The sequence below is a fragment of the Corvus hawaiiensis genome, chromosome 6 (genome assembly GCF_020740725.1).
Source record: "Corvus hawaiiensis isolate bCorHaw1 chromosome 6, bCorHaw1.pri.cur, whole genome shotgun sequence".
NCBI classification, from domain to species: domain Eukaryota; kingdom Metazoa; phylum Chordata; class Aves; order Passeriformes; family Corvidae; genus Corvus; species Corvus hawaiiensis.
Window position 1 is genome coordinate 30,008,127 of NC_063218.1, and position 19,585 is coordinate 30,027,711.

The window sequence follows — 19,585 nt, forward strand, 5'->3', positions numbered from 1 at the left end:
CAGGCTGGACAGGGGTCAGTGGCCCACTATTGCAGCAGCAAAGATGATCTGCATGTTGAGCTTCATTAGCTGAGGCATAACCTGCAGATCAGCAGGAGTGATTATTCCCCTCAGCTGGGCATGCGCGACTGCATCTGGAAACCCACTTTCAGTCTCCTAGTTTAAGGTGCATAGTGTTAAACTTGAGAGTCCAGCATCAGTCAATTAGGTTATTTAGGAAGGTGTAGCTTAATGACAGGAAGAGACTCTGAGGAAGCGGGTTTTGTTTAGAAAAGATCAAAAGAGAAGACAAGGCCGAGGAGAGGGATCTATTTGCAGCCTTCTATTTCCTAAATTTTTCATGGCTGTAGAAGGTAGAACTACATTCTTCTTAGATGTGTACAGTAGAAAACTAGAAGGCAAAAGTGACAGGTGTTACAGTTGGGGAAACCCCAATTAGTTAGAGAGAAGAGAAAGAGAAGGGGAGGAGAGAGGAAAGGAAAAAATCACCATGGGAAAGTGAAGTTCTGCATTTGGTTTTACTATCTTTTGCAATTAAGCAACCTCACTGAATGATGATGTTTGCTCCACTTTGAGCAGGGGTTTGACTCAGTGACCTTGAGAGGTCAGATTCATTTCTGTGATTCTGACTTGTATAAATGAGCAGGCAACAGTGAAGGAACTCTAGCGTGTTTTGGCAAAGTAATCTCAGTCTGTCATGAAATCAGGAAATCTTGGTAATCTGAGTGCTGTGTACAAGAGCTTCTTTAAAGTTTTGTGATGGAATTGGTACAAGCAGCAACAACTTTTCTGCAGAAAAAGCAGAATATTAGATTCAGATTGAATCTCTGTCAACATGCTGGGTGCTTTCTGAGGCTGTCATGTATACCAGCGGACATTTTTTCCCCTGAAGATTGAGTTTGGATCTATCTGTTAGTCCTGAATTGAGTTTGCTTTGAATGACAAGTACAATACATAAGAACTAGGATGCTGGCAAATGCAAGACGTTTAGTGAGAGATGAAAAGTTCTATCAAGAAAAAACTAGCTTGGTTTTATACTTGCTCCTGCTGAGTGTTGACAAAAGTATCTCTGTTCAGTCATAAATTAGTTGGTTATCTTTTCCAAAATTTAGCAGTGTAGTATGGGAAGATTGGAACAATATTATGCTGTGAGAGAAATTGAATTTGATTTTAACTTTCCAGAGGAATCTCCCTCATGAGGAAATCCCGCAGTCAAGTCTTACTTATTAAAGTTGGTATTTGAATCTTATTTTGCTTTTCAGTGGTGGCTGTTACATGTTCATTCTTGAACTATTGGATGGATGTGGCTTTATTTGGCACGTTTCTGTATTCTGCTGTAGAGTGGGTGGACTTGATGTGTTCTGCTTTAGTTCAGGTGTGGCAACAGATATATGAAAGTGAACACAAATTACCTGTTTTCTCATGATTTAGGCGGCAAGTGTCCTGAGCCTTCTCAACAGATTACAGTAAATACAAGAAGTAGCCTCGTTTAGGGTCTTACGTTTTAAACAAATCAGAATAATTATTTTCATCTGGTCTTGTTTGAACCTTCTAGGTCTGGTGGGAAGAAATCAAATGCATTTTCCATATCAAGTGTGTTTCCAGAGTTTCTTGTAAAACATATAGTGTGGTATATGTTATCCACCCTGTTACCTTCAATGCACCGCAAAGGACTGAAAAAAGTCAGTCATGAGATAAGATGCCATGAGACAGAAAAGCTGCACTGTCAGATTTCATTTCTCAGGTTGTGCACATCTTTAGATCTGCTTGTGTTTAAAGTTCATAAATTCAAGTACATAGTTTTAGGAAACCTGCCGATATTTTTTGTGGGTTTTTTCACATTGTAAGAGTCTTGCCAGGTACCAAATTTGCCTTATCGTATGCTGGTCTGCACCTCAGTTCCTACTACAGGAAAGCTGAAAATCGGTTAGGAGAGTAAAGTACAGGGAGATGTAATAACCAGTTCATCCACTTTAAAATACACCCCTCTCATTGCATTTTGCAATGAATACATAGTGACAATAGTAGGAGCAAACCTTCAAGGTGTTATAGTTCTGCTTGTAGTATCAGTTCTCTCTATATTCAGATTGTTGGGGATTTTTCAGCATTTCTTCATACCCAGTCTGTTCTTAGTGCCTTTTTCTTTTTTTTTACCCCTCCCCTCTGTAAAGTGATCCTACCGTATTTATCCTAGTTTGGAGAATTCTCTGTCCTCCAGATACCAACATGGTTTAGGGCTTTTTTGCACTACTGTAACATTGTATTTTTCCTCTCCTGATTTTTAAAAAGCAAGAGTTTTTTAAAAATTTGATTGCAGTGGTACTAATGTTCTCTGTAGAATCACCCACCAAGACAGCCAGCAGCTCCATCCATTATAGCTCTTGTACCAACATTCACAGCATGGCTGGAAGCTAAGGGGGCACATCTGGTGCCTCAAGTTCAAGCTGTTGAGTGTCCTAGATAGTGAAACTGCTTTAAATATTTGAGATTTTAGATCTCTCTGATCCAAACTCTCTGTATGTTTCATGCCTGTTCTTTGGGCGTTTTTTTCTCCATTTGCAGCCTTCAAACTGTTGCATTTATCTGCTTCAGAATATCTTTAGTCTTAACCTTTTGAATGTAGGAGAAATCTGGATCTGGGGAACAACTCTTTTTTCCTTCCACCTGTTTTTAATATGGCTATAAATATAAATGTATTACTAATACACAAAATCTGCAAAAGATAATAATTGGTTTTTCCCCTCTCAAAGGCTGTTATTAGTGTACTGTGTCCAGGAACACTGTGGATATTGCTTAAAAAAAATGTATTCTTCCCTCAGTGTGAGTTGCTTTTACCTTATCCTTTGTGTACTGTCAACTCATTTATACTTTCACTGGCTGTTTTCTGGTAGGAAATTGGTCCAATACAGTCAGGCAAAACACACACTTTTAGCCAAATAATTCATACCTATCTACTTGGACAGATAAAATTCTATTGTTCAGGTACTTCAAAACAAGAAAAAAAGAAACAAGCAGTAGTGCTTTTAACAGACATGAGTTTATTTCTGGCTTCATGGCAGTCTTTTTGTTTCAGATTGGGGTTTTTTGCTTGGTTTTGAAAAGCAGATATATGGGGTAGATGTGTAACAATTTTGGTGCATTTTATACTTTTCACAGAAAGAATTTTTTTATTTTTCAGTTTTTCACGAAGTGTGCCACAGCAGACCAAGCTTAGATGAGATAGTACCCAAACTCTAATCTGCTGATCTGTTTCAAACCAGGTGTTAGTATGCATTTCCTGTTCATAGACCTTAACTAAGAGGACCTGACTTGTCAGATCAGTTGGCCCTGTAGGGAGGATTAATAACCCTTCAAAAGGCCAACTCAGTTCACAGAACGTAGATGTCTTCTTACACAGCTTTTGAGATGTACACTTCACTAATTATCTCCTAGTTCCATCTGTCAATCTCTAAATAAGCCGAGGTCTTGCATTTTAGTCTATATATTGGAAATGTTGAAAATAGTGGCTTATTTCTTGCCCTGTGAAGGAGGAGAAAGACTTATGGAATTGCATCTTACTGGAGGAGGGTCACTGGTTTTAATCTTTCAGAAAAAGTGACATATAAGTACAATCTAGTAGCCAATACCAAAATTCTTTGGTGCATGCTATAGCACTTGGATGTTATACTACTGAGTGCTTCCTATTTATTGTGCATTGAATGGTCACCACTAATGTGTAGTATAAAAATAACTTTCTTAAGTTCTGACTTCATTTTTTTTAATTGGTTCTTTGGATTTCTACTTACCTTATGTATCAATGAGATATTTCGGTTTGGAGGTACAAATATTTTAAACAGTTTGGTTTTTTTTTTTAATCTTATGTTCATTGGGAGCTTTGTGACTTGATAATTGGTACTTGGTAGAGTGAAATTGAGTGTACATTTGTAGTAGTAGCTTCTATTGTTGGCATTTATAGAGGATGGACAAAATTAATTCAGTCTACACATACTTGTTAAATAACCCTTCAGTTTTGACCTGGAACCCAAAATAAAACATTAGTATGTTTCCAAACTGAATTTTATTTTCTCCTGCGGCTTCATATCACATTTCAGCTGTACCTTTAGATCTGGCTTCTTAATGTTTGACTTAATGTGTCAAAAAGTCTTTCTTGTAGTGAAAGAACCCATGCCATTGGGTCTGTTAGTTTTCCTTCCCTTCACTGTATCTATTTTGGTAGGATGACAGTGTTTGGAAGGCTTTAGCAAGTGTCTGTTAATCTGAAAACTACTTTCATTACAAGCCAAGCTAAAAAGGAGAAAAGGATTGTGGGCTGTTGTTTGCTTAGGTTTTTTTTTGGTTGGTTATTTTGGGGTTTTTTTTAGGTTTTGGGGATTTCTTTTTTTTTTAAATTTTGTAAAAAGGGAAGCAGCATGGGGACAGTAGTATGTAAAATAACAAAAATACAAGAGGCTTCTTAAAAATCTTTTTAGGTGGTCTTTGTACTTCAGCCAGTGGGCTATTTTCCATGTTCTGCTTTTCTTTGGAAACAGTTGTCTCCAAGTTGACCATGAGCCAGGAGTGTGTCCTTGCTGCCAGGAGAGCCAGTGATATCCTGGGGTGCATCAGGACAAGTGCGGCCCGCAGATTGAGGAAGGTGATCCTGCTCCTGTACTCAGCCCTAGTGAAGCCACAGCTGGAGTGCTGTGTCCAGTTCTGGCCTTCTCAGTACAAGAAAGACAAGGAGCTGCTGAAGAAGGTCCAATGGTGGCTACAAGGATGATTTGGGGTCTGGAGCATCTCCTGTGAGGAGAGACTTGCAAGAGCTTGGCCTATTTAGTCTAGAGAAGAGACAACTGAGAGGGGATCTCATTAACATATATAAATATTTCAAATCCCAAGAGGATAATGCCAGACTCCTTTCAGTGGTGCCCAGTGACAGGACAAGGAGCAATGGTCAGAAACAAAAACAGGAAGTTCCGCCTCAGCATGAGGAAGAACTTCTTTTCACTGAGAGTGGCAGAGATTGGAACAGGCTACCCAGGGAGGTTGTGGAGTCTTCTTCTCTGGAAACATTCAAAAACCACCTGCACAAGTTCTTGTGTCACCTGCTCTAGGTAATCCTGCCTTGGCAGGGAAGTTGGACTGAGTGATCTCCAGAGGTTCCTTCCAACCCTGACAATTCTGTGATTCGTAGCTTCACAGCTGATAGATTAAATCCGAAGCCAAATTTCATTTGAGAATACAGAGGATGGCATGCCCTTCCACATGACTGGGCAAAAAATCTGGTGTCTAAAAGGACTATGTGGAGTATATTCCTGTAAGAAATACGCCTATAAAACAGCAATAAGTAATCCTGTAAAATAAGGAACTATACATTTCTATTCACAAATCAATAGGCCTCCTTCCAATGAAAAATAATTTAAACTGAAAAAAAGCTGGTGGCATGCACTTGAAATGTTTAGTCTTAAATCTAGTAAATTTAATGAACCTGCTGAAAATCTTTGAAGTCAGTAAAATTGTTGAGAAAGAACTGCAAACAGTTTTTCTGATATTGTTTCTTACAATTAGTTCAGGGGAAGCACTAATACAGACAATTAAAAAAATATGTGTTGTAATTGACTTGCTGAGATTTCATGGAAGAAAGCTGCAGACAGCAATGCATTTGCCACAGTAGTTTTTGGCTTTTTTGACAACCTACTGGATATTTCCACTTAATTAAGTTTATTGTGACGTCTTGTATCTATGATTTTAGATATTAATCTTTTGTTCAGTTGAACAGTCTGAGAATGTACATTGTCAAAATACTTTATTATTTAAGTACCTCATCATAGATCACTTTTCTATGTGACTTTGGAAAGTCAGCCTTTTGTGTAAAGTTTTGAAAAAGTGTGTGTGGGCATGAAGTTCCAATTTAGAGAGGTGACCTTCACCTTAAACTTGTGCTAGTTATACAGTCTGTGTTCTGGGATATGTAAGCTGTTAGGAAAGTCCTTCAGCTGTCCTCTAATTGCATATCAAAGTGAGACTTAGCAGTGCACAATTCTCTTTCACCACAAAATGTTGCTTGACGGACCTTTCTTTAGTGGAATAGCTTTTAAAATTACTGTTCAAGGAGGTTTTTCATTCCTTAACTGCTTTGTATGAAATAGAAAAAAAAATTACTCTCTGGACTACTACTGGATACCTGTGATAGAGATGAGACCTGCTGATCTGTAAAACACTGCTTTTGTGTGAGACATATAACATGAGCTTTCTCCCAGATCTAATAGCAATAGTACTGCTGGTCTTATTTTAATGTACTTAATTCAAGTTTAAAAAAAAAAAAGAGAATATACATACTTTAGAGATTTTTTTTTCTACTTTTATATCTTAGGCTAAGTGCAACCTGAAATGCAGGTGTTGTAGCTGTATTTTATTGTGGTTGTTTATTTATAAAAAATAATTCAGACAGCAAAAACCATCATCATGTAAAAATGTCCCTTCATGGTAATTATTACACTTGCAGCAATAAGATGCAAGAAAAGATGGGCATGTGGCTTAGCCTGAGTAAATGTATTGTGGGTTGTAAACTGTGGGTAGAGTATTTCATAGGCTGAGGTACTGGTTTTTGTTGTTGAATGTATGGGATTTACATAACTGGCTTTCGCTAAAATTTTCCTTCCTTCTTGACCTGTCCTGTAGTCAGCCCTTGTACCTCCCCGCTGATACGTTTCTGGGGAGTTTATTGGTTTGGGGATGTGTGTGTTTTAATTTCTTCATAGCCTTAGGTGGTAAAAGTCTACCAGACTTTTTTAGTTGCTTATATTGAGATATAGATGTTATCATACCACATGTGTATGTGCAGGGTTCTCTAGAATTCTGAGAGTTTGAGTTGTAAGTGTATGGAATAATTTGTCCACTGCTGTTCTGACTTAGGCCACTGTATAGCAAAAACTGGGGATTTTGTCTTGAATTGCTGTTAATAGTCCTTTCTTGCATCTGCTGCATGGAAAGTATTTTCTTAAGTAGCAGTCTCATCTGCTGTGTTTTAGGTCATTGATCCAGTGCAAAATCAAGAAAACACAGTTTTCTAAGTAACTTTAAAAGCTCCAGTAAACCCTCTACCCTGTTACAACAGGATTCTCCTAGAATGTAGGATCTTAAAAGTCATTGGCCAATTTGTTTCAGAACCTGAAGCCTGTCAAGTTATCTAAGCAAGCTTAGAAATGGAGCACTATTCGTTATATACCATGCTCTTTGTATGAGTTACTGAGTAACAAATTCAGCCTTTAATTTTCCAGAGCCTCTTCCTGCCTCTCAGGACACTTGCTGTGAAGTTCAAACATTGTTTTCAGGCTGGTGAGGTAATTCCTAGTGTACTCTCTGCTGCGGATGCACATCTGTTAACTTGTACGGGAATTATGCCAAATTCTACTTAAGTTCACAAGTACTTTTCTAGTATTGATTTTAATTGGTTCCCCACAGTTGCAGGTGCTGAAATGACCAGAATGTGATAAAAATACAACCCACACAGATATTCACTGTGGTCTGTATCTTGAGCCTTGATTTCTCAGCTAAATTGAAGTGAGATTTTCTGCAGTGTGCATAAATGCTTACAAGGTGATTTTAAAGTATCCCGTTCAGCAAAGTCTGTGTAGGATGCTGCCTTCCTTTGAAGGAAAATAGAGCAAAGAAGATTGAAGGTATAGATGATCCAGACAAATAGAGTGAACTGAAGTTCTCAATCACCAAATACTCTCCAGTTAAGAGACGAGGCTCTATCATGCCAGGACAGGGTGAAAGGCTAATGTAAAACGCTCTAGGTCAGGATCAGCAGGAGCTCTACACTAATTAAGAGGGCCCTGATGAAGATTCTGGTGTCTGGGTTGTGGGAAATTCATCCTTCTTCCCTGGGACCTGGCTGGAATACCTATTATCTTTCCCTACAGTAACCCTGCTTTGGTAGATCTGCCTGAGCAGCATCCTGTCCTCTCAGCTAGGTTTTAACTAAAAACATACACACAATAAATCTGCTGGTTTTGACTAGAAATATCTGGAGTCCTCAAATGCAGCTGGCTGTGTGCAGGAAAAAGGAGGTGGGAAAAGTTTGAAAGTTGGCTGCTTTGCAATATAAAGTAGTTAAAGGCAATTCAAACAAAACCTGGAAGTTCAGTCATCATTCTGGAAGTGAAAATGTGTTTAATAAGATTCCAGATATTTGCAGTTAAGCAGAAGCTTTCTCTCTGGCAACAAAATGAAGTCTGCCATTCTTGCCACTGTTACCTACATCTGTCTTTATAACTGCTACTATGAAAAGCAATTGCCTTGACATCAGTAACTTAAACTATATTGCTGTAGTATTTGAAGAATAGTTTAAGCAAGCTATTAATTTAAAACTGAAAATTTTCTATATTTCTAGCTTTAAAATGTTGATGGAAATGAAAGATGAGTCTTCTGTAATGTGTATGGATGATGGGGGGGTCCAGGTGTTTGAATAGTCATAAAATCTGCTTTTAAGGCCAAGTATTTACTTGGTTCTATGAAAAGTAAGTATCACTAGGTGAAAAAACAAAAGGCAAGGCACTCTGCCTGTAAGCAGCAGTTTGTTATTAATGCAGTCAGTGGTACGTTTAGAAAGCATACAAGCTCTCAACAATTCTCAACAATTCATACAGGCTGTCTTCAATTCTCACAACAATTTATGGTGTCATACACATGAACAAAAAAAAGTTTTTTTCGTTGCAACTCAAAGCAATTTTTTTTGTTTTTTAAATGTAAAGGCACCTGAAAACTCTTTTGTCTAGTCCCTTTTCTTGGGAAGATACAGCACATATCTTAACCTGAAATACCAGGTTAACTGATTTTTTTAATGCTTGATTTTTCTTTTACTATTCAACAGATAAAGGTAACTTGCATGTAGAAAGAAAATTTGTTACTTACATAAAGCTACATTTCGAAGAATGTATGAATATGTGTTAATTGGGTAGATGTATTTCATACATTTTTATCCTGAAGCATGAGTCTGGCAACTTGCTACAGGCAGTGATGCAGTAGAGCTGATTTAAGCGGACAGATGATGCATATTGTTTTCTGAACTATTGGGAAGGGCTGTGGGAAAACTGGTATGTGTTTAAACTTAGGAGTAGTTTGTCTCTTGTATCTGAAAGCTTCTCTTTTTTCCAATTTTATGTCAAAACATTATGCTGTGCATAAAGAAACAGAAGGAAGGAATCAATGTTTGGTTATACTGCTATGTATTTAGGGCCACTTACATCCTCATGTCCTATTTGGCAAGTGGAGAAGGTGGGACTGTGCTGCTTGTCCCTGCTTTCAGTTCCTTAGATCCCAGATGGTGAGAAAGCAGCACTGTCAAATGAAGGAAGAGGAAATATGGGCAAAAATAGGAGATGCCATTCTGTGAAGTCAAGCCTCAACTTCTGAACATTTTGACACCTGGCAAGCCTTGACCAGCAAGCGGGAATTTAAACTTGCCCCAGTTTTAGCTGCTTTTGTTTATTTTCGGTGAGGCTACCTGTCTTTTGCTGCAAACATATCCTTTCTTTGCTCTGTACCTAAAAAAAAATTAATCCTGGAAGTGGCAACGTAAGTCTGAGTTCTTTTTACCACAGTCTTCTCAGAGCACCTCTTTGTATTATAGATAGTTGGGGTCTAAGAACTGTGGCAGATGTGCAGAAGGTAATAGTTGGGCAATCACAGTGGGAAGGCTCAAAGTTCTAGAATTAATTCAGACTGCACATTAAATCAGTATTCATTGAAACTGTTCTGAGAAAACATTAAACACTACAAGTTTTGGTGCTCAAACTCAAAGCTGGAATTGACAGGTAGCAAAGCTCACAACCGTCACCTGAAGCCGACTGCAAATAGTTTTCCTAAAATTCACATGGTATACTAAGACAGTTTCATGTATCTTGTCCTTATTGCTCAATACCTAAGTAAGTCAGAATGCACCTGTTTGCTCCATATTAATTCTCAGCTTCATTTGTCTGATTGTCGGAAAGTTCTGGAAGTTAGCTTGTGGAAGCATGTCCCCTGAACAGTAGTAGTTTGAACTACCTTGGAGCCTTGCAGAACAGAGTAATACAAACTTCTACTATCATAAGCATTAAGGGGATATGATTTAGTGTCCTTTCCCCTGCCTAGTCCTCGTTTCCTTGCTTTGGGAAGAAAACAGGGTGGGTAAGATTTTGAAATGGGGGGAAAACAATTGTAAGGTTGTTATAGTGACAGAAAGAAGAGCTGCTCATGTTGGAGGAATAGAGATCATCTTTTCTTGCCTTTTGTTTTGGAGTTACATAGGTGAGAATAGCAAATGGGGGTCAGTCCTCATAGATATCTTAATGTTGTCTTTTCTTTGGGCCTCTGTACTTTGACATTTGAAAGAAAATCCAAGAAATATTTATTTCCCAAACTTCTGGGGCATTTCCACAAATTACTTGTGCTTTGTCCTCTGAATCAAAAAGTCCAATTGCAGAATTTAGTAGCAACTGGACAAAGATAAAAAAAGTCACTATTTTTTCCATGATCAGAAACTGCAGATCCTTAGGTGTCCGTGCCCATGCCAATCATCATGGACCTAGATGATTTTTGAGGTCCCTTCCAACCCAAACCATTCTGTAATTGTACTCTAAGATCAGCCTAACTGGTAGCCATATCATACCAGGATTGTGTATGTGACTGTCAGAAATTTAGTCAATGAGCTATTTGCAAGTTTAAGAAATAGTTGTTTCCTTGGCAGCTAGGAATGAAGGGACTTGCAGAATAAGAATTAGGTGTAATTGAACAAACAGAATTTTAGAGGGAAAAGACAGCATTTCAATATGTAGCTCTCAAGAACTGGAATGTATAGAGGAGTATCTCTGCCACAATCTGTTCATAACCTACTCCTTTTCCTTAAGAACTGGCTTGGGAAGAAGAAACATTTCTGACACAAATTCTAATACATAATTTTATCTATTTCCTAGTAAAATCTGTATTAGCTATTAAATAATATTTTTAGTTAAAATGTACTCCTGCTTTTCATTTTGCTCTCTTTATTCTGTCTGAATCAAAAGCTGTTTAGGGAACTCCTGGCAACTTTTAAGACTTAGTCTCAGTCTGAAGAGTTCTGCTTTATGAGAACTTTAGGAGTTCTGCTACCATAAAGATAGGAATGATTCTAAAAGATAGGAATGATTAAATTCTAGATTCAGTGACCATGAAATCACATCACACTGCATGGTATTGAGTTCAACGTTTTCTTCATCAGAGATGTTTTTTTGAAAGGCTGTCTTGAGTGCATTCTAAGGATTTTTCCACCCCTAGTTATTAAGAGCCAGTTTGAAGAACTGTGCATAATTGTTTCCTTGTGAACTGGTGGATGAGTATCCACTGTACAGCATTCGATATACAGCTAGATCATGGTATAACATTTAATTGATAAATATTTTTGGATTGAACTTCACAGATAGCCAATGCCTTCAGAGGACTTCACAGGCCTACTCAGGAGCAAGTCTCAGCCTCACTTTCACAAATAAAACAGTTTCACGAAAGTGAGTTTTTGATTATCTCAATTTTTTTTGTTCGTTTGGTTTTTCAAGAGCTGGTGACAAAACAGCAATATAAGTTAAGGCTGTTTAATTTATCAATCTGTACAGTGCCCAGATAAAGCAAATTCTTGTTACATTGTGAAGAGTTGCAGCAGCCACTGCCTGCTTCAAAATTTTATGCTTTTAAATTTCTCTCTTCAGTGCACTAGAAATACATCACAAAATGACTAGAAATTTTGTAATGTATTTAAGCCATTTGTCATGAGATGCCTATTTACCTAGAGTTTGAGTTATTAAATTTATAGATCCAAACTTAAAAATAAATAAAAGTTCATAGTGGATTGGTTTAGAGCTTTCAGACTGTTTCTCAAGGCAAAGTATTGTGTGGTAGGTATTTAAGGGATTGGTTTTCAGCTTAGGTTTTTCATTCAAGTAAAGTTACTTTAGAGGAGAAAAAAAAATAAAGAAAATACATTCTAGGCAGCAGATGAGATGAACTGTAACTCCATGACAGTTTATAACTTTAAATACAGCTTTCTGTGTACGAGGAGCTGTATTGATTTGCTGCTTAAGCTGCTGGACATGCATGTGGGGCTGGATTCTAAATGAGGTTCGGAATTCAAATACTTCTGTTTCCATGTGTTCCAAATGATGAGAACAATGACTTTTCTGACTCCGTCACATATTCTCTAAAGCTAGTTCTGATCTATTTCTGCCTTGTATTCTTTGATCTGATTTTGAAGTGAGTATTTCACTTAAATGCATGCTTCTCCGATGTTAAATACATCTGTGAAACTTAATACTGCAACCTATTTTTATTTATTATGCAAAATGGTTAAAATGTCTTCAATGCCAGAAGAACTAGTGCTGTTTCTGACTCATCAACTTTTGGTTGTATGTTAATCTAGTGTTAAAAACAAACTAAAACCACATAGAAAGAAACGGACAAGTCCAAAAAAGTGACAAAACCAAGCCTCTCAATGTCTTCCATCATAAATTGCTGTAGCTGATTTCTCACACATTTTCTTACTTCACTGATAACTGTATGTTGCTTAAAAAGAAGAAATCTTATTTCCATCTGTGACACACAGAAATGCCATATGAACCAACCATTTATTGATGGGTTCCAAATAAATGTATTTTGTCCACGCTGCTACAGCTTCTTGTTTGGAAGGCATAGTGTTACAATTTAAAAAAAAGGCAAAGCAAACAAAAAAACCACTTAAAGTTGAAGCATAACTTAAATAATTGCCTTCTATTAAGGTAGATAATGATTGTGTAAGATCTTAGCAAAAATACCTAAATGATTTGTCAGAGAGGGAATGTGTCTAGGTTGCTTCCACATTTTTTCATTTTTTAGAAAATACTTTTTACATGTTGGCAAGGTAACCCCCACTCAGTGGCTGGTGAAGTGCTCTAGTTTTTCAAGCAGCATAATGAGCAGCTAGTGAGGATGGTTTTCCTGACTGCCAAAGGGTTTCTCAGAGTTACAGTGACTGCCATATTACTGTCAAGCTGTCATGGACTAAGTGATGGTTTTAAAGCATGTTTGGTGGGTTCAAGGGTAGCTGGGTTTTTGAATGCTATAGAAATGCAAGCTGTTTCCTAAAATACTAAGACACAAAAGGTGAAATGCAACTAGATCTATTTGCACAATAATCATGAGTGTGAGATGTAAAGGAGGAACTGCCATTTTCCCAAGAGGATTGCATCATTTAGCTTAAGGCTGAATTTCTGCCTAAGGTGACTGACATACCCAAGATCCTTTTAAGTTCCTCCATAGAAGAGTAGCCCTCTTGGCCTCTCCCAGAGTTACTGTGTGGTGGATGATACAGAAACAATCATCTAATCAAGGTGCTTTTGTAGTTCATCACTAACAGGCATTTTTGGGAGGTGATGAAGTTTGGAAATGTAATGTGACGCTTTCACTGCAGTACAGAGCACTAATGGCTTCAACTGAAGATAAAGCTGCTGTTCACAGATTGTTAAAAGTGCTGTGTAGAGAAGTTTGGAGAAGCAGATTTTGGATATGTCAAATGAACCAATTTCTGGAGATGCTGAGATTAGATATTTAGTGTTAACTATCATCTGTAAAATTTGGTATTCTCACCTTGAAAGATGCAATGACCCCTGTTTTCAAGAGCACTGGAATGCATGCCATGTAGATGCCTTCAGAACAATGAGAAGTTTGCTGTATTAAAGTTTAAGGCTATAAATTTCGTAACTGGTTATCCATGAGATTCTGAGGGGGAAAACAAGTGTTTGATCACGCAATCATTCTGTCTGGTGCTTCCTAGTGTCAAACCCTTTGTTTTGTAGTGCTGCTAGTGTTAATTATATATGTGACCTACATATAGTATGCACAGTTTTTTTTTTTAATACATGGCTGATTTAGCAGTAGATCATTGCCCATTTTGCGTGGAAAGAGAATAATCTGCAGGCCATAAAAGTTGTGCCACTGTTAAATAGCCTTCAATTAGTACTGCTTTGTAGAATATATATGAAAGTTGGTCTAGTAGAATGCTGTAAAGTATTTCAAAGTGATCATTGGAGTTGACAAAAAAGACATGAATACATGCAAAGTAAATTTAGAGAAGATAGGCACATATGTCTGTACAGCTTTTGAGTTTGTTTCCCAGTCAGTGCTGTGTAGACTTGCAGTAGAAACAGAACCTGCATATACGCTGCAGGTATGGATAAGTTTCCTGACACCCTTGCTTTTTTAGGCTTGTTACGTTTGGATGCATAAGCCATTGAGCAAGCAATGAATCTTTAATACTAATCTCCCTTCTTAGTAATATCAGTCTTTGCATTTCAGTAGTCATTCTGGTCTAATTTTGCTGCTACCTTTCTGATACAGCATTGGTCTTCTGTGCTGTGTACTATTTGATGTAAGATTCTAAGTCATGTACTGCACCATGCATCAGTTTGGCTCTCAGTGCTTCCACTGTCAGTGAGGAGATTTCTGGCAATCTGTTTACTACATTCTTGTCAATAGTCTGATCAATATACTGAGTCCAGCTGTGCTTTCCTATTTCAAGGTAACTTCTTAAAATCAATTATCTGCCTTGTGGAATGCTAGGGGGTTTTTTGTTTGGTTTGGTTGGTTTGTTTTTGTTTTTTTTTTTAACCTACTAAAATTTCCTTGGAAATGAATTTTCTGTTCATCAAGTTCAGTTCTGATAAAGGTGTTTGGACTTTCACAAACACACACAGAACTGAAAATGTTTAAATCTGAGATGTTGAAAAGAGCTTTTCATGTTAATCTGCCTTTGCTAATCTGTTCCTAAGTACATTTAACATCAAGATGCTGATCTGTGCATTTTAAAATTTTGATCCTAAGAATCAATATTAACTTTTTAACTTCATGGAATGATAAGGTATTACATCAGTATTTACTTACTGTTTAACTGTGTCCCTTGTTATAGACCTTGTTATAGAAGTGCATGCAGCATGCACATTTTCAGAGTGGGAAGTCTCTTACTTTTCCTGGTTGTTTGGGCGAATGGGATGCACAAAAATAAGCAGTCTTGCTGTTTAAGTCTTGATTATTTTAGAAGCTTTCTTTAACTGCCAGCATCTAAAAGCAGAGAAAAGCGACTTTTCCAATAATACTCTTATTTGGCAGACCATATGGATGACATTATTTTTGGAAAGCGTTTAAGTAGAAAAAAAATAGATGACACACCAGCTTTAGTAGATTATGCAATACAATGATTATACAAATTATTTCTTCACAGAAAGTGGAAATGTGTTTGGGAGTGAATTAACATACAGCAACAGATAAGTAACATGTAAACAAAATGCATGTTTGACTACAGAAAGTTCCTAAAGCTGCTTGTAGAACTTTCATGGAGTTATACTGATTAGAAGAAATTTTTTTTAGGGAAAACATCTAATGCAGCAAGTCAATTTTCCTGCTGTTGAAAAGTTAGCCTGATTAAGTACTCTTTGAAAACCTGACTCTGACTTAATGATACACTAATTTGAGCATTTATATTGCCTTTTTTATTATTTTCCAAAATAAGAGCAGTCTTCTTTATTTGTGTTTTTAAACATACATTTTGTTTGTAATAAGTAATATCATTCTTATTAATGGTTGTTATTTGTGGTACCTAATATTTGGAAAGGGACGTGTTAAGCAAACTTTAGTTCCTTAATTCTTATACCTCTGTTTTTCACAGTCTGTCTGTCTGACTTGATGGATTTACAGTGTAGTAAGTGCATATACCTGTGTCTCTTGACTGGGAATCAAATGTCACAAATGTTGGTAGTGTTATACAAGCATGATCTACATGTGCCATGTTATGAAGAGACCGGAAAAAATGTTTTGTTTTTTTCAGTCAGTAACATGAAATTCAGTCGAAAGTAACAGGATTTTTTAATAAGGTACATATACTTACATGTTTGTGTTGTTGGGGTTGTTTTCCTTCTCTGTTTCCTAAATTGAGAGGATGAGAAAGAAATTACTAATACTCAGTGCTGAATATGAGGAACTTAAGCAAATTAGCATGGGGGAAAGAGAACAGTAAGGTAATTGATGGTGCACCTCTCCTATGAGGAAAGTCTGAGAGAATTGGGTTTGTTCAGCCTGAAGAAGAGAACACTTTGGGATGACCTAATTGCAGCCTTCCAATATCTGAGAGCCTACAAGAAATCTGGAGAGGGACTTTTTACAAGAGTATGTAGTGACAGGACAAGGGGAAATGGCTTCACACTGAAAGAGACTGAGTTTAAGTTAGATATTTGTAAAAAAAAGTCTTTATTGGGAGGGTGGTAGGCACTGGAACAAGTTGCCCAGAGAGGTGGTGGATGCCCTGTCACTGGAGGTGTTTAGGACAGACTGGATGGAGCTCTGAGCAGCCTGGTCTAGTGACAGGTGTCCCTGACCATGGCAGGGAGATTGGAACTGCATGTTCTTTAAGGTCCCTTCCAATGCAGACCATTCTGTGATTCTGTGGTTGTAAGAATGAAATGGAAAGACCTTTGTTGTTACTTTGGGGTTTTTTTTTTACAGGATGTTGGTAACTTAAGTTGATGATGGCTAAAATATATCCAATTTTAAATAGTAGACAGCTTGTTTGGCATCATACCACCATTCTGACAATAAGGAATATGCTTTTCAGTATGTTATACTGGGAAGAGAATGCATTCTACTGTCAGAATTAGTGACATGTATTTGCTTCGTGGGACATTGTAGAAAATACACCAGCAAAACAGCAACTGATAAGTGAAGTAAACAGCATGTTTCTGAATCACAAAGCCCATTTCAGTTATATTTTTTTATATGTTCAGTGACGAACAAGAAACCAGCTCAAGCATCTATAACGAAGGTGAAGCAGTTTGAAGGCTCTACGTCATTTGTCAGGAGAACGCAGTGGATGCTCGAGCAGCTTCGCCAGGTCAATGGTATAGACCCTAATCGGGTGAGTTTGAACAGTTCTAGAAAGTGAAAACTGAGCTCTTACTTAACTGATTGGTGAACCAGGCATTCTTTATTCAAAAGCCATCTGGAAATATAAGATACAAGTTTAAGTGCAGATTCTCAAAAAATAAATAACTCAGTGGAATATGCGAAGTAAATTTTGATGGGAAACAGGGGAGCAGGCTAAAACTCAGTCATATGGGGTTTTTTCTTCTTGTCTTTCCATACTTTTCTTTCTCTTTTCTTTGTGAAGAGCAAAGTAAGAGCCTTGTTTGCTTCAGCTGTAGGCCTCTTGTGGTCTACTTTGGCATGCAGCTGTGGTGTGAGATAGAGCAATAGGTAGAAGTAAGAATAGAAGGGGTTACTGAGGTTCGAGTTTTTGAAATCTTGGGAATCCTGCATTTTTTCTAGGACAGTCCTCTCCTCAGATATTTCGGCATTTCTTACCTTATGCTACAAAGTGTGGTAGTGTCCTTTAGCTGCAAATGGCAAGAGAACAGTGATTTAAACTAAAAACTACCAAAAATAAAATAAAACAAATCAACCCTATATTAAATAGTTGTGGAATTATTCCTTTAATTTGGACTATACAGCCCACCTTGAGCTATTTCAAGACAAAGTTGTACTAATATGTAATAGGCTTATGAATACAATTCTCCGGTAGTAAAACAACATAATTAGAAGTTAAAAATGTGGCTCATATTATGTGCTTACAAAGTGATTTAGTGTTCTTTTTATAGCAAAATATTTTTGTGACTAACTCCCTTGGTTTCTTCAAAGTTGTGCTCTGATCAGCCACCTAAGCATCTTAACTATGGTGCATCAAATTGTGTTACTACTCAAGTCTTGGTTAGTACCTAAGTACCTAGCATCAAGGCCAGTTACTACCTAAAGTCATGGTACAAAAAAGAAGCCCTTGACCACTGCCCTATGAAGTTCAAGGAGTGGAATTATATTTTCTCTGGAAGGAACTATAAAAACAAGGGAAATGACAAACAGATAAGGGATATGAGTTTTAGGCCCTTTTATAGCATCTGCCATGCAGCTATGTACGTAACAGATTGAAAGTCTTACCAAGCTCTTAAGCTTAGAAATGTTTCTTTCAAACTCATCTCTCTGTGAATTCCAAGTGTCATCAGTTGGAAAAGAACATTTACTAGATTAGATTGCAAAACAATGTTTAGCAAATATTACTAAATATATAGCACTACTTCTTGCATAAAATCCTTTTATTTTGGCAGCTGATGCTGGTATACCTGCACTTCAGTTCATTGTGGGAGTGGTCATTTGTTCACGCTCTCCTGAGTCCTTTGCAACACTTTATGAAAATGCATTAATTACAATAACTAGGACTTGTTATTTGCTTAGCTTATTTATTTGGTTGAGCGTGGATAGCAGAGCCACATCTTCTATAATATAGTGTGACCATAGATTTTGTGTTGAGAGGTGTAAATGCTTGCATAATATAGAATACACAAGTAACTATATATCTGTAGATAGCAAGGGTTTGAGAATTAGACCTTTAATGTTTTGATCTAAATTTTGTTTTCAGATGTTTTTGTCATAGCTGACTATTCCTCATTAAAAATAACAGTAAGAAAAAAACTTCCTGCCTGTTTGGACTTTTTCATCCAAAAATATGCAGTAATTCCAGGATGGTTATGAGTTGCATGACCTTTCTGTATTTTGCAGCACAGTGCATTTTAAAAAATATCTCTCCAAATAATTTCTAAAACTGGAATAATAGAAGTGTGGTTTTTTTTCTTCTAGGATTCCCCAGAATTTGATTTACTATTTGAAAACGCGTTTGACCAATGGGTAGCAAACACAGCTTCAGAAAAATGCACATTCTTTCAGGTTCTACATCACACTTGTCAGCGATACCTTACAGACAAGAAGCCAGAATTTATCAACTGCCAAGCTAAAATTATGGGAGGTAAGCAAATCAAAGCTTAATACTTTGTAGTTGGGCATGAAATGATTTGCATGTGATTTATTCTGTGTTCAGATAAGCTTGCAGCCTAATGGCATCTTGAAATCATGGGTCTGAACTTGCTAACTTAGCTGTAAACTATGCTTCAGCATTTCTCCATCAAGCACCACTTCACACTCTTCTGTTACCTTTTCATTGCTGGTTTTCAGTTCCAAAGGCTACATGCCCTTTCCACCTTGTGAGAAGTTGTTCTCCTCCCTCTTTTTAAGCAACCCTGATTTTGATTTGCCCCTCTGCTTTTGTTCATCCTAAAGTGTTTCTGGGTGGCCTGAAACATCAGCTAAAAGCCTCTTCTGCATCCCTGTTTCCTCACAAGTGGAAGCAAGTGGCTGCATGGTGCCTAATTTTCAGCTGAACTTAAACCATGACACTTTCATAAGTCATGTATCTTAAGGTGAATTTCCAGGATTAGATTTAAAAATATATGGTTAGGTAAAAAAAGTGTGGTCAGTATGTGAAATAATCAGTGTTGACCATCTACTTCCTGAGTAACAAAACCTATTTTGGGAGGATTTTCACATATTTCACAAAGTATTCTTTAGGGAAATAAAATTGTTTAGTTATTCCTAGTTACTCCTTTAGTTTGAAGTTTCTCAAAATAGGCTCTTTCTTTGTGTGCTCTAAACCAGAACACTTAAAACTTTTACATCTCTCGTGTTCAGT

The 19,585-nt window shown here is 37.2% G+C and overlaps 1 protein-coding gene across 4 annotated transcripts in view; it reads left to right on the top strand.

Moving 5' to 3' along the window:
- Window positions 1-19,585, top strand: part of STXBP6 (syntaxin binding protein 6) — a 95,201-nt gene that overhangs the window by 61,620 nt on the left and 13,996 nt on the right. For 3 of the 4 annotated variants that reach the window (XM_048307783.1, XM_048307782.1, XM_048307781.1), the window contains 2 exons: window positions 16,800-16,930; window positions 18,700-18,865. In XM_048307783.1, the coding sequence (XP_048163740.1) occupies window positions 16,800-16,930; window positions 18,700-18,865 (297 nt within the window). Of the gene's footprint in view, window positions 1-11,422; window positions 11,508-16,799; window positions 16,931-18,699; window positions 18,866-19,585 lie in introns of those variants that run through there. The other variant, XM_048307784.1, reaches the window with a different exon arrangement.